Genomic DNA, 14,942 nt, shown 5'->3' on the forward strand with positions numbered 1-14,942 from the left:
GTTTTGATTGGCTCCCGGCCTACCGCCCTCGCGAGGCCTCCTGGGACCTGGACCAAGAGGGCTTCCTGGAGTCGTAGAAGTGGCAGTGAGCGAGCCGCTGTGGTGCTGAGGGGGAAGGATGGCGGGGAAGAAGAATGTCCTGTCGTCGTTAGCAGTTTACGCGGAGGATTCAGAGCCCGAGTCCGATGGCGAAGGTGGAGTCGAGCCGGCGGGCAGCGCGGCTGGTGAGGCCCGAGTTGAAAGGGAGAAGGGGGTGTCTGCCTAGCGGGGTGGAAAGCAAACAGACGCCGGGTTTGTCCCGAGTACATAACTGGAGTGCGGCGGCGTGATGGTTAAGTACTCGGCTGCTAACGGGGAGAGATCGGTAGAACCCCCCCCCACTTCGCGGGAGAAAGGCGGGGCAGTTCCACCCTGCCCTGTACGCCGAGGCGGCGTCGACTCGACCGCCGTGAGTTTTGGGTCGTGCTTTTGTGGAACCCCAATATCCAGCCGCGGATCCCCTAAGGATGGATGGGGTCCTGTGCAGATCTATCGGAGGCTCTACTAAGAGTGGGTCACCTCGACTCTCTCACCCACTCTCACTAATTCACTCACTCACTAATTCACTCATTCACTCTCTCACTCACTGTCTCACTAATTCACTCACACCCTCACAAAAAAAAGAGTGGGTCACCTCGATAAGAATATGATGCCTCAATTTACTAGAAGTCCTCTCTGAGGGGGGCATGGGGTTGGGCAGAGGGAGGGATCCTTTCATTGCGCTTCCGGTCCGCTTTTGGTGGGAGTAAGCCAAAAGTAAACTTACATGGAGGGTAATGAAGGTTGTGTCCTGTTATAACTGTTCATGAGCAATGTGCCTCGTCCACATCTAAGAGCCTTTAAAATACAGACGCCCCGTCTCTACTGCAGAAATAACAATGCATTAGGGAGCCCCTTTGCTTTCTGAGCTCCCTTACCACCCATCAGTGATTTCATTGCTCTGCCTTGGTGAGAATCAGTGTTAGAGAATGGGAACAGGCGTTTTGGGGAGTTAGAAAACAAGTTGCCTAATATCCGGGGGCCTTGCAAAGTGGAGAGGATTTAAATCAGTTGGCTCTGACTCTCGGCAATCTGATCGATGAGAGGGCACCCCCAAAAGACCAGAAATTTCCCCCCAATGCTATGTATTTAATTTTTTTTTCACAAAACAACCTTATCACTTTCAAAGTACTCTCCATTACACTTAATGTCTTTGTCAAATCTGTGATTCCATTCTTGGAAACATTTTTCAAACTCATCTGTTTGGAAGGCTGACATCACCTCCCTTGTTTTTTCTTCACCTCTTCTCCATCAAATCGCTGTCCTTTCATGTCCCTCTTCATTTTCAGAAACAAACATAAGTAACAAAGAGCGAAGTCAGATGAATAAGGTGCGTGGGGCAAGAGAGGTATGCTGTGTTTTGTTTTTCAAAAAACTGGTGCACTGAGTTGGCTGCGTGATCGGGTGCATGGTCGTGGTGGCAAAACCAATCACCTGTCTGCCACAAAGCAGGCCTTTTTTTGTCACACACTGTTATGCAGTCTTTTCAGAACCTCTAAATAGAAAGCTTGAGGAACAGTCTCACCTGGTGGAATAAACTCCAAGTGCACTATCCCCCTCACATCAAAAAAACAAAACGAGCATCCTCTTGATCTCTGATTTCACGTGACAAGCATTTTTGGGGGAAGACAATGGTGTCTTCCACTGGCTGGATTAATGTTTGCTTTCAGGAGAAATAAGCACCGTGCCTCGTCACCAGTAATGACCTTGGGGAAAAAGTCTGGGTCACTTCGGAGTTGTTCTTTCAAAGCATGTCATGTTTCCAGTCGACGCTCTTTTTGCTGGTCAGACAAAACCCGAGGCACAAATTTCTCAGTGACCCTTTTAGTTCCCAAATCTTCCATTAAAATTTATTGAACTGAGCGCCAAGATAGACCAGACAATTTCCCCATCTCTTCAACGGTCTGTCCTTGCTCTTCGAGCAGGAGTGCATGCATTTCATTGACATTTTCATCCTGTGGTTTGTCATCAAACGACATTTCACCTTTTTGGAAACAAAACCACTCATACACTTGAGTTTTTCCCATCGCGCTGCCCTTGTAAGCTGTGTTCAACATCACAACAGTGCGGTATTTTTCCCGAGCAGGAAACAAAATTTCGCAGCGGCACGCTGTCCTCCTAAATCGGCCGTCACAAGAAACGAGGTTCAAGCCAAACTGTTTTTACCAAAAAATTCACTGTGACCAGAGAGAACCTTCCAGAGGACACCAGTGGTGCGCCAACTCAGAGCACGTTGCTCAGTGCTTGCCTGGCAAGGAGGGGGGGTGGTTGGGGGAATGCATACTATGAAAGCTCTGCTCCACTCAGTGCAGTTCTAGGGTTGTTTTTTTGGTACCCCCTCATATAACAGAACTAAACAGTTGCCCTGCGCGGAGCCACCTTCCGGGTCTCCGCCACGTTTGAGCCCATTGTGAAACTGGTTAGCTCCTCCCTGGTTGGGTTGCTTCGTGTGGTCTCTTCTGGTCAGGAGGTTCTCTGGTAGTTTCCCAAGAGTGTGTAGGGAGTTTCATTTGTTCTGTTGTGAACACAGAAAAAAGATTTTGTTTCTCAAGCCAGGTTGGTTGGATAGCCCTCGGGATGCCCCATGGACTAGGCCCTGTTTCGGGGGAGGATACACAGTAATGAGCAACCCACAGTCAGACGCCGTCTCGTTGAAGAAGACAAGTTCACGGGTCAGCCTATGACCTGTCAAGGGAGGTGTTCAAGCAACTTGCTCTAAGTGTTCAGAGAAGGGAAGATGACATCAAGTGGCATCATAGAGGGATGGAAAGCATTATAAACATTTATATTTGGTACTTGGTTTTTCTGTTTTTTAAATTGACTGGGTCTTTAGTTACTTATATGAGACCCGTGGGCCCCTGTTGTCTTCGGAAGGAGCCCTGGTGGCACAGCATGTTAAGTGCTGAGCGGCTTAACGGAAAGGTTAGTCTTTCGAATGCATCACTCAACTCCGTAAGCGAAAGAGGAGGCAGTCTGCTTCTGTAAAGATTTACAGTTTTCGAAACTCTGGGCTCAGAGAGTCACTGTGAGTCGGAATCAAAACTCTGCGGAGCTGTTCTGTGTCCTCTAAAGTCGCTATGAGTCCGTGGATTCTCCTCAGAGATGGTCCCAGACACGCAAGTCCCTGGAGTCCTTTCTTGCATTTTCCCTCCTCTGATGTCCTTTCGTTTCTCTTTCAGAGGAGAAAGGAGGGCTGGTATCGGAAGCCTACGGAGAAGATGACTTTTCTCGTCTCGGCGCTGACGAAGATGGTTATGAAGAAGAAGACGATGAAAACAGCAAACAGTCGGTAGGTCAATCTCTCCCCAGCCCCAAGTCCAGGGCTGCGCCAAGCACCATTCTGTTTGTCTGGAGTGTTCTGATTGGTACCCGTGATGTTCTGTTTTCCATTTCAAGACAGGCTTCAGCCTCCTGCCCTTCCAGCCCCATCCCCACATGACTTTTTGTGTCAGTTGAATGAAACCAGGTTAAAATATCAGTGGTTCTCTTTGCTGATGGAGAACATTTTCACCTGGACCATTTCATGTTCACCTTCAACTTGAAATTTGGGTGGGGAAAGGTAATGTGCTGTCTGTCTACCCTGGGTTGGGTGTGGGTTTCCTTGGAGAGGTGGACCAGCTCAGCTGTGGAGAAGGCCTTGTCTACTGTCTGTTGGCCTTGTGTGGCGAAGCAACAAATCTGGATAGGATGAGTCTGTGGCTGTCCAAAGGTCAGAGCCCACTGAAGTGGACACAGGAAAGGCTGAGGTCTGCCCTTTAGCCCTGCCCTTGTGGGGTCACGAGGCCCGGCCATTTGATGCTCCTTTCCTGCTGCTTCCATTGGGGTGGTACTGCTGGGCCAGGGCCCAGTTAGGAGCAGTGGACAGGGGGCAACAGGCGGTGGGAACTGGGAATCCTCACAACGGTGAGTGATGTCATGTGGGGCGGGGGCAAGTCTGACGTGTTTTTGTGTGTGAAAAGCAAACGATTGATAATCCAGGTTTTAAATCTTTGGTTTTTTTTGGGAAACATTGTGCCTGTTGTTTATCCTGTGAGGCCAATCTTGGTCTTTCTCCATTTTCCTCTCTCCATTTTCTTTTTTCTTTAAGTCATTTTATTGGGGCCTCGTACAACTCTTATCACAATCCATACATCCATCCATTGTGTCAAGCACATTTGTACATTTGTTGCTATCATTCTCAAAACATTTTCTTTCTACTTGAGCCCTTGGTGTCAGCTCCTCTTTTTTCCCACCCTCCCCCTACTCCCACCCTCAAGACTCCTTGATAAACTATAAATTATTATTGTTTTCATATCTTACACTGACTGCTGTCTCCTTTCACCCATTTTTCTGTTGTTCATCCCTGGGTGGGGGTGGAGATTATGTGTTGCTCCTCTCTCTCCTCCTGACCCCCACCTTACCCCTACCCTCCTGGTATCACTACTCCCATTTCTAATGGGTTTATCTGACCTGGATGCTGTGTCTCATGAGCTCTTATCTGTAAGCAGTGTCCATGTTCCGAGTAGACAGAACTGAAAGGCAGGACTGGGGTCTTGATAGTGTGGGGTGAGGAAGCCTCAAAGAACCAGAGGATAAGTGGAGAGCAGATGTTTTGAGAATGATGAGGGCAATGAATATACAGATGTCCTTTACACAATCGATGTATGCATGGATTGTTATAAGAGTTGTATGAGCCCCTAATAAAACGATTACAAAAACAAAAAAAAACAGAGGAATAGTGTGTATTTCATTGGTGCTATACTGCACCCTGGTTGACTCATCCCTTCCTGTGACCCTTCTGGGAGGGAATCTCCTATTATCTACAAATGGGTTTTGGGTCTCTGCTCTGACCTCCCTAGTTCTTAACAATATGTTTGTTTGTTTTGGGTCTTCTGGTGCCTGCTACCTGATCTGTCGGCACCTCTTGATCTCACAGGCTGGTGTGCTTCTTCCACATGGGATTGTTGCTTCTCAGCTAGATGGCCACTTGTTTAACTTCAAGCCTTTAAGACCCCAGGCACAGTATCTTTTGATAGCCGGGCACCATCAGCTTTCTTCACCACATTTGCTTATGCACACATTTTGTCCTCAGCAATTGTGTCGGGAGGGTGAGCATCACAGAGTGCCAGGTTATTAGAACAAAGTGTTCTTGGGTTGAGGGAGGGCTTGAGCAGAGACCGAAAGTCTGTCCGCTTTCCCAGTGTATTGCAATATAAATAGATGTACATCGGCCAGTACCTCTACTTTTATGAATCGATATGTTTACATACATGCACCCCTATGTTTATACTTCCATCCATGTCTTTATTTCCTAGCTCTTCCCTCTGTTTCCTTTTACCTTCCTCCTGCCCAACCGTCATGCTCGCCTTCTTCTGCCTATGAGTAATTCCTGTCAGCTAGATGCCTGCTGCTCCACCACCATCGGGATCTCCCCGTCCTCCTCCTTGTTGATTTCAGGTCCCTCGTTGTTCCCCTCTCATGGTGTTTGCTCACCTCCCCTTTCCCCTGCCGCCTCCTCTCCCAATCCCTCCGGAGCCTTCGGTCCAGTTGCTTTCTCCTCAGGCTTGCTTCCTGCCTCCTTAACTTTCTGAGCAAGCAACAGGCGCCTTGGGTGGGTGATTCTACCTGGAAGCCATCTTCACTCCTCCCATTTTCTCCATTTTCATGTCTCTGATTTTTACTGCCTCCTGCGTTTTCATTAGGTGTTGGGCTGCTAACCACAGGGTCAGCAGTTCAGAACCATCAGCCACGCTGCATGAGAGAAAGAAAGATGAGGCTTTCTACTCCCATAAAGAGTTGCGGTTGTGGAAACGCACGGGGCAGTTGTACTTTGTCCCAGGGTGGCCAGGAGTGGACTCGGCCAGATGGCGGTTTTCTATGGCAGCCTTGGCCCAGCAGTCGGCTTACCTTTCTCCTACACTCCCTGTAGCTGCAGGTCATGTGCTGGGGAGGGGTTCTTGGCGGGCTGACTCAGGCAGGGGAAGGGGTCTACTTGCACCAACCCCCAGTATGTGTGGGAGAGTCCACAGACCCTAACCCTGTAACATTCTTTGTCTTGTAGGAAGACGACGATTCAGAGACAGAGAGACCCGAGGCTGATGACCTGAAGGTATTTGGTGTTGGCGGCCTGGGGCGGTTGCATGCTCACACTATGGCTCCGTGCACGTGCCTGTGAAGCTTTGTCCCCCGACACTCACTGTAACCCTGTTTACGCTGTCGGGGGTGGAGCAAGCCTTATAAAGAAAGAGCCCACCCAGGGATGAGTCAGTCCCCAGGAAGGTTGGTGCTCCATCCCTTGCAGCTAGTACCAGAGCTCAGAGTCAAAAGGAGAGACTTGGCTGAACCCAGCAGCCCACCTGTGATGTGCTTCTCAGGTGGGGCTTGGTCGGGCCCCTGCCCCTGCAGTGGGTTCGGTGGGCAAATGGTCCTAGAACATACTGGGAAGCTATAGGGGCTGCCTGGCATGCTCTGGGTCCTCTGCAGTCTTGTAGAGGTGAAGATGGGCAGCCAGTCGGGCCTCAGGGAGGCCTCTGCTCCAGCACAGGACATGCTGAGCTGGAGCCCGCTTCTGCTGGCCTCGGCCCCTCCACGCGGATAAGCCATGAGGAATGGTCTTTTTGAAGACAACATAGCCATTTCTTCTATTTCCATCCCAGTAGCAGTTGAGCGTTATTAACAGCGCTTCCCGTCGCACTCCTTGATGGCTCAGCACAGATGGAGGCTCAGACCCCCTCATGTTGGGTAAGATTGCTGCACTGGGCCCAGCCCCAGTCGCGTGGGCCTGAGGCACAAACAGTTGGTAGGAGACTAGTTTCCTCCTGCTGGGGGGGAATAGGGACCAAATTGGTGACGCTCAAAAAACCTCAGTGGCATCAAATCTATTCCAACTCGTAGTGAGCCTACAGGCCAGGATAGAACTGCCCTGTGGGCTTCTCTGGGACTGTAAATCTATACGGAAGTAGATCGTTTTCCCTGCACGTCAGCTGTTGGCTTTGAACTACTGACCTTGCCACTAGCAGCCCGATGCAGCACCACGAGACCACCAAGGCTCTTTAGGGGGTGATGACCAACTTGTCCAAACCAGCGTGTGCCCAGAAGTGTAGACTGAGCTGCCCCAAGTGTGAGCAGCATCTGGGTGGGCAGCTCCGAAGGCGCAGAGTCAGGGCCCTGAGCGAGGGACAGGAGCACCCGCCCCCAGCGTACAAGAGGAAGGCAGCCTGAGCTTGGGGGGGCTGCGATGCTGGCTCCTTTCTGTGTAAGCGGGTATCCTAGGCCTGACTGCTTGCCAGCTTTCCTCCCAGGAGGGCGTGGGGCAGACCTGGGGCCTTGCTCAGGGCAGTCAGGGTTCTGCTCAGGGCACGCAGAAAAGAAGCCAATCCAAGCGATGGTTGCTCTTTGCTCTGGGGCCATCACCATGCTCCGGAGAGCTGCCTGGGGGAGGGATGTGGTGTGGGACCTGGACAGTCGTGTGCCCAGCTTCCACCCTTCATCTAGGGCTGGACAGCTCCTGGGAGGGTGTCGTGCAGGGAGCAGCGTGTGCATAACCCCTTAACTATCGGATCACTCCCCGCTTCTGGAGTGCAGTGTGCCGTGTGGAAAACAAGACAGACTTCTCGGCCTGCGAACTGTTAGAACAGGCTGGGGAACAGCTGGGAGGTGGTGAGTGGGCCCGTGGCCTCCCCCCCACGGTGGAAGGACCTGACGGGCAGTGTACCTTAGAGACCTTACCTGCTGTGTGCATTTTAAGTCTCCTCCCCTGTGGACCGGAAAGCATGCATGGAGCAATTTTCTAGTCCGGCCAGGGAGCACGCGGCTCACCCAGCCCCCAAGCAATGTGGTCTTGCTCTGCAGGAGGGTGGGTGTGGACTTCAGAGGACCACATCGGTGGCTCTCAGAGGCCCACCAGGGGAGAGGGGCAGACTACGAGCCCCTGTGGCCTGAGGGATGGAAATAGTCTCCTGCACAGGTCTTCCGATGTCCTGTCTCCCTGGTGGCGCTCCTGCCTGTGTGTGTCAGCTTGTGCTCAGGTGTGTCTGCCTCCACCCTCTGTTGGCTGTCTCAGGTTTCCTCTCACTGACGTTTCAGTGGAAACCTGGGAGCTCCCCTAGTGGGGAGCTTCCAGTGGCTCTTTGTTAGCAAGCGTGTTGGTGTTTTAGCGGTCTTTCCCACTAGATGGCAGTCGCCTGCCCGCTTTGATCTTTCTTTTTCTTTTTTTTAAGGCCCATTTTCTAAAGTTTCCGCCACAGCAGTTCTCTAGCGGTTTTGTTTGTTTACCAGTTTAAAACAGAGGATCGCAGAGTCTTCGCTCGTTTTGGTTTTAGCATATTGATATTTACTCTCTTACAAGTGAAAAACTGAGAAAATCCTTCACTTTATTTTTAAATGGCACTACCGTATACACTCATATAAGCCGTTTCCCAGCACATTTTTAATGGTTATTGTGGTGAAATTAGGTGCCTCGTCTGATATTGGGTGTACGGTAATAAGCCTGTGGCATTTGTTCAGGAAAAGAGCTCTTGTTTAGAAATTACTGCCGAAGGGCATCGTTTGGTCCTTGCACAAGTCACCATGACGTCCGACTGCATGCAGACAGACCCATTTCATCGCGATTCCCTTTTCTGCCCGGTGCAGCTCGTGCATCTGCTGTCCAGGTGGAGGTGTGGGGCGACGCTGCACCCACAGGCAACTGTTTCTCCAACAGTGTGTGTGTGCTCCTTTTGTGCCGTCAAGTTTTGGTTGATCTCTCAATATTTAAGATTTTTTCTGAATGCTACTACACACTGAACACATTACTCCCCTCCCCCCCAAAAAATACCCCTGCCATCCTGTGGGTTCCAGCTCACAGCCACCTCACGCAGGGTTTCTGAGGCGCACGTCTTTTTAGGAGCAGATCACCTCCTTTTCCTCCCTTGGAGCTGCTGGTTAGCAGTCCGGTGCTTACCAACAGTGCCGCCAGGGCTCCTTCAATGCACGCACGACAGCCCTGTGTGCACCCAGCTCAGATGCACCAGAACCCACGTGTGGCTGGGGGCACGGTGATGCTTGCTGTATTGCTGTGGCCGGGAACCGAACCCCCAGTCTCAGAGGTCGGCCTGTGGAAGACAGCTGGACTCCTAGCAGCTTCTGCAGTCCGGCTTCGCAAGGTGTGGTTTCGGTTGAAGCATTTGAAGAAAGCCAGAGCTGGCACCGGTCGGTGGTGGGGAACAGGCGGTGTGTTCTACTAGCCCTCCAGGAAGCGCGGGGGTCTTGGTGCGTTGCTAGCACTCGGGCGTGTGCTCATTTCCTAAAGGTCACTTGCAAGGTGGACCCTGAATCATTTCCGTGACGTTTGTTGTACTTCTGTGGACTCCACCAATCTGTCTTCTTTGAATCATTCTTTTCCTCATACGTGATTTTTTAAAAATCATTTTATTGGGGGCTCGTACAATTCTTACCACAATCCATACATCCATACATGGTGTCAAGCACATTTGTACATTTGTTGCCATCATCATTCTCAAAACATTTGCTTCTACTTGAGCCTTAATATCGGCTGCTCATTTCCCCCCTCCCTCCCTCCTGAACCCGTCATCATTCATAAATTATTATTATTTTGTCATATGTTACACTGTCCGACGTCTCTCCCCGCCCTCTTCTCTGCTGTCCCTCCCCCAGGGAGGAGACTATACGTAGACTCTTGTAATCAGTTCCCCCTCTCTACCCCACATTCTCTCCACCCTCCAGGCATCGCCACTCTCACCACTGGTCCTGAGACGTTTATCTGTCCTGGATTCCCTGTGTTTCCAGTTCCTATCTGTACCAGTGTACATCCTCTGGTCTAGCCAGATTTGTAAGGTAGAATTGAGATGATAGTGGGGGAGGGGAAGCATTTAAGAACTAGAGGGAAAGTTGTATGTTTCATCGTTGCTACCCTGCACCCTGCCTGGTTCATCTCCTCCCCACAACCCTTCAGTAAGGGGTGTCCAGTTGGCTACCATTGGACTTTGAGTCTCCACTCTGCACTCATCTACATTTTCAATGATATGATTTTATGTTCCTTGATGTTTGATATGTGATCCCTTTGACAACTCGTGATCACACAGGCTGGTGTGCTTCTTCCATGTGGGCTTTGATGCACGTGATTTTTTTTTAACACCAGATATGCGTGGTTTAGAACATATTTGGAACACACTGGTTTGCCGTGATATATATAGATCATTCTAAAAATCATTGTGCTTATTAAAAACATCGCCCATCTCATCAGCAAAGCCCTGAAGTATCGGAAAGCTGTGAGCTGATCCGACTCATGGAGATGGAATAGGACAGAGCGGACTGTGCCCTGGGATTTCTGAGGGTGTAAATCAGTACAGAAACAGATTGCCTCATCAATCTCCCAAGGAGCAGCTGGTGGGTTTGAACTGCCAACCTCCTGGGTTAGCAGCCCAATGCTCACCACTAGGCCCCTGGGTCAAATTTGCCATGGAGGCTAAACATTCTCTAAAATCGTTTGGGGTTGAAAGCTTGAACTTGCCCATCAGGATTCTCCATTTTCCTTCAAGGCTGGCTTCCTTCATTCTGAGGAAAGTCTGACAGGGCTTCTGTGCATGTCCTGGAGGCTGTGGTGGTTGGTGCTCGGGTCCAGAGAAGAATTCAGGCAAGCCACCTAGTGCACGATGATAAAACTCACTCGCTGCCGTCGAGTCCAGGCTGACGCATAGCGACCCCCTGTGGGCTTCTGGGACTGTCACTGTGGAGGGAGTAGAAAGCCCCGTCTCTCCCGGGGAGCTGCTGGCCGTTTTGAACCGCTGGCCATTCGGATTGTATTCCAATGTGTAACCACTGCACCGTGACCAAGGCTCATGATTCAAAACATAGACAGACTTATACTCGGGTCAGAACATCACAAAACTAACCATCCGTGCTGCTTCTGACGGACAGTCTCAAGGGAAGCTGCCTTTCCACCACAGCGGGTGCGCCGGACTGTCAACTGCCGCTGCTAGTGCACAGGCTTGACGGCAGAAACAACCAGCAGGTCTCTGAAGATGCCTGGCCCGCCCGTGGTCAGCGGTAATGTCGGGCTCCATGCCCTCCCTTGTGCCCGAGGATGCGTAGACCTTGTGTGAGGTGCTGGGGAAGAGGCACCCCGAGCGGGAAGGGGAAGAGCTGGGAGAGACGAGGGAGGACAGCCTGAGCCCCTGTGTCCGTCCAGCTGTCGGACGTCTGGGACGGGGCAGGAAGTGATGACCAGATGTAGAACTCGAAGCATGGAAGCAGCCTGCAGAAATTACTGGAAGAATATGCCCATCACATCTCGAAGAGCCCTGTCCTCTGGCCAACAGTGGGTTGGGCTGTCAGGAGGCAGGGAGCTGCCCGTCGGTGGACGTTTCTCAGACTCAGTTTCAGAAATGTCACGAGAGAAACATGTGCTGGCCCACGGAGGGTCCCCTGGGAGCCTCCTGGGAAAGAGTGAGCTGAAGCACCTGCTATCCCGGCCCATCGTGTGCCCCTGAAACAGGATATCCGCGGCTCTCCTTTGGAGCAGCTGGTGGGATTGAACCACCCATCTTGTGGTCAGCAATCTCATTGTCCGGTGCTTGCCCCACCGTGCCTGCCACCAGGGTAGCACGGGTAAGTGAACCAGCCTGTCTGTGGACCTCACACTGGAAGTCGCCGGGGGCTTCATCTTCTGGGCCTGCCAGTGCGTGCAGACCCACGTTGGGGAACCCCAGGCACGCTGCTCCAGGCAGCCTGCGGAAGTGGGCGGCTGATGGTCAGGAGGTTGGGCCGGAATGCGAGCTTTATTTACACCCTCTTTGATCTTTCCTCCTCCGTGCATGCTCATCGCTTGGCAGCAGGGGGCACTGCGGTCCCAGGAGAGACCAGGGCTGGCCGCACAGAGAGGCCCCACCAACCCGCTGAAACCTCTGTCCCCGTTTTACCTCAGTTGCCCGGGAAAGTTTTCCTTTGTTTATTTTTCCCTCCACGCCCTTGTTCCCGTGGATGAAGGTATTTGCACTCTGACACACCCTTCCGTTGAAAACAAGCTGGGATCGACAACCGGGCCACAGAGATGGAGGGGCGCCCCAGCAGACTCCCTGTGTGGCCCGCAGCCTCTCTGAGGGCTTTGGGGGGGAGGCCCGGCCTAGGAAGAAGACCTCTGACTCGGGGGCAAAGGTCAGGGAAAGCCAAGCAGTGTCTGTAGGTCAGGGAGGGGTGCCCAGACATTTACAAAGGCTGTGGAAGCACCCCAACTTTGTGATTCAAAGATGACAATAACAAAATTAAAATATGATGAAGGGAAAAGTATCAGAGCCTGAATTGTGGGCACCTGATTCGTAGAAGGTTGAGGAGGGCAGTGGGGCCCCAAACCCATCTGCAGAAGTGTCTGGTCAGATGAAGCCGCTGGCCGCTCCCCTCCAGCCACTGGCAAGCGTCTCATCAGATAGAGATCATTGTGATTATACTGGATTGAACTGGATACTTGGTCAGTTGACCTCCCTCTTGACTCAACCTGAAAGTGTTCCAGGTGCAAGTATTTCTTGTTTGTTCCATGACAAAAATGTCCTCCCTGGCCTTTTAAATATTCATGGTATTTTTCCTTGCTTACTCGTATTTGAGTCTTTATCTCTGTATTACTGTTTTATCCTTACCACTTTATTTTGTTGGTTTTTTTGTTGTTCCTGTTGGATTTTCCAGTTTGTAAGGAGTGGATGCAGAGAGATAAGAACTGCTAGGGAGAGACGGGGGGAGGGGAGAGGGAAGGGGGGCATTGGGGGAGCAGACAATGTATGGGGGGGAAGCACTAGAACCAGTGGTGATTACACAACTCATTTTATTTTATTTATTTTTAATTACTTTTTTGGGGGCTCTTACAGTTCTTATAACATTCCATACATCAATTGTATCAAGCATATTTGTACATATGTTGCCATCATCATTTTCAAAATATTTTCTACTTGAGCCCTTGGTATAAGTTTCTCTTTTTTCCCCTCCCTTCCCCATGGTCCGACCCTTGTGAATCATTGAACAATAATATATTATTACTTCTTATCTTACATGGCACAACCCGTTTTAAAAGCAGTTTTACCACACAGGAAAGAAAATGTTCTAAAATCTTGTGGTAATGATTGTACAACCCTTCTTGATACAATTGAACTATTGAATTGTGGGATCTGTGTATTAAGAACCAATAAAACTCTTTTTTAAAAAAAAACGATTTACAGACTGGCGACCAAAGGGGCCGGTCTGCGCCTTCTTTAGGAGGTCGATATGCGTCAGGATCAACTCTGCAGTGGGGTTAGTTCTGGGTTTCGTCTCTGGTTTTGTTTCCATCGTCTGCGTAGTAAACATCTTGGGTGTCAGGAGCAGCAGGACACACGTGCAAAACCAATTGGGAGAGCATGGTGTGATGGGTGGATTCAGTTGTGTGAAACTGTTACTTTAAAAAAAAAGCTTATAAAACAAATTAAGTTTTCCAAATGCCTCCAAATTTAGGAACGATCAAAAATCTGGTGTGCCCCGTAACCCGTGTTCTGAGTAACACCACCCATTAGCAGCCCTGGCTCCCGCTTCAGTTCGCTCCTTCCTTCCTGTATTTTCTCCGTGACCTCGGAGGTGGTCTGGGATTCCGAGGATTCCTGCTTGGTGGGAGTAGCCCAGCCTGGCCGGCTGTGTAGTTTCTTGGGAAGAATGCTTTCTATGTGTTTGGTCCCCGTTGGACAGGAATGGGCCATGCGCTTTTACTCGGGTCAGGAGAAGCGCATCTTCCGAAGCCCAAGTTCACATTGGAAGTCCCCGTGTTCACACCCAGGAAGGGAGAAGGGAGAGCTTAGTAGGGTGGTTTGTCAGGGAGTGTCCAGGCCAGGGGCTGGGGTGAGGGCACCACCTCTATTTGCAGACGTAAATCTTCCAGACCAGCCCTTCTGCTCAAGGCTACACAGCCAGTGCTCACCATTAAAGGCTGTCAGTCTGGCCGGGCTCCCGAGTTGAGGGCTTGCCACCTGCTTTGCTCAGTGACCTGCAGGAGCGCCATTCCTGGAGGGGTAGTTCGATCCCCACTGGTTGGCTCATCACTCGCTTCGCGCTTTTTTTGTAGTTGGGGGGGGTGTCCCCGTTTGCTGGTGCCCCGGGAGGAATGGAGAGGTTGGGAGGTGGTCTAGCTGGACTCGAGCCTGGCTTCCAGCATGGCTGTTGGCTGGGCCTCAAAATCAGGATAAAAAGGCTCACCTTGTGAGTGTGGTGGAGCGTGCGTAATGCTAGTTAGGGAGCCTTTGGGGTCAATCCCGTGTCTGGAGCCCGCTTGGTGGGTGGGAGAGCCCATGCTCTGTCCCTCTGTCTAGCTCCCCCACCCCCCTTCTGTCTGCATACCCATGAACTTGATTGTTGACGGAAGAGGCGGGGAATTACAGCATGACTCATTCAGAACCGAAGAGCAGGAAGTGACACTTGATGGTTGCTGGTCTGTGAGCCGCCCACTCTTAACTAGGTAATGCCCCGAGACTGTCGCACAGAGCACTTTGCTGGCACTCAGCACAATGGCGGCCTTCTTCGTGGCTTGTCCTGAACAAGGCTCAAGATTCATCTCACACAAGTGGGAAGACAGGGACTTCCCGGGAGCTGCAGCGTGCTCCAGGCTAGGTCCTGTGGTGTGACTGGGCGGTGACTAGCTCTGTGCAGCGGACAGAGGACAGGCCTGGGGAGTTGTCCTGTAGTTTAGATGGACAAACAGCCCAGGCAGCGGGTTGTGGCGCCACGTAAAGGATGCACCTCAGCTTCCTTAGCTGCATTCACCAAGCCGCTGCCCCTGGGGGCCTTGGTGAATGCAGCCGGGACCCTCCCTCTGAGCCCTCCTCACTCCCCACACTGCCCAAGGGCCGTCCTGGCCGCCCCGCTCCCTGCAGACCTGC

The 14,942-nt window shown here is 51.4% G+C and overlaps 1 protein-coding gene across 2 annotated transcripts in view; it reads left to right on the plus strand.

Moving 5' to 3' along the window:
• Window positions 1–22: 22 nt before the first annotated feature.
• The window catches only part of SAP30BP (SAP30 binding protein), a 33,350-nt gene continuing 18,430 nt past the window's right edge, over window positions 23–14,942 (plus strand). The window contains exons 1-3 of one of the 2 annotated variants that reach the window (XM_075562223.1): window positions 23–224; window positions 3,258–3,367; window positions 6,119–6,166. In XM_075562223.1, the coding sequence (XP_075418338.1) occupies window positions 119–224; window positions 3,258–3,367; window positions 6,119–6,166 (264 nt within the window). In that variant the 5' untranslated portion in view covers window positions 23–118. The remainder of the gene's footprint in view (window positions 225–3,257; window positions 3,368–6,118; window positions 6,167–14,942) is intronic. The other variant, XM_075562222.1, reaches the window with a different exon arrangement.

The sequence above is a fragment of the Tenrec ecaudatus genome, chromosome 10 (genome assembly GCF_050624435.1).
Source record: "Tenrec ecaudatus isolate mTenEca1 chromosome 10, mTenEca1.hap1, whole genome shotgun sequence".
NCBI classification, from domain to species: domain Eukaryota; kingdom Metazoa; phylum Chordata; class Mammalia; order Afrosoricida; family Tenrecidae; genus Tenrec; species Tenrec ecaudatus.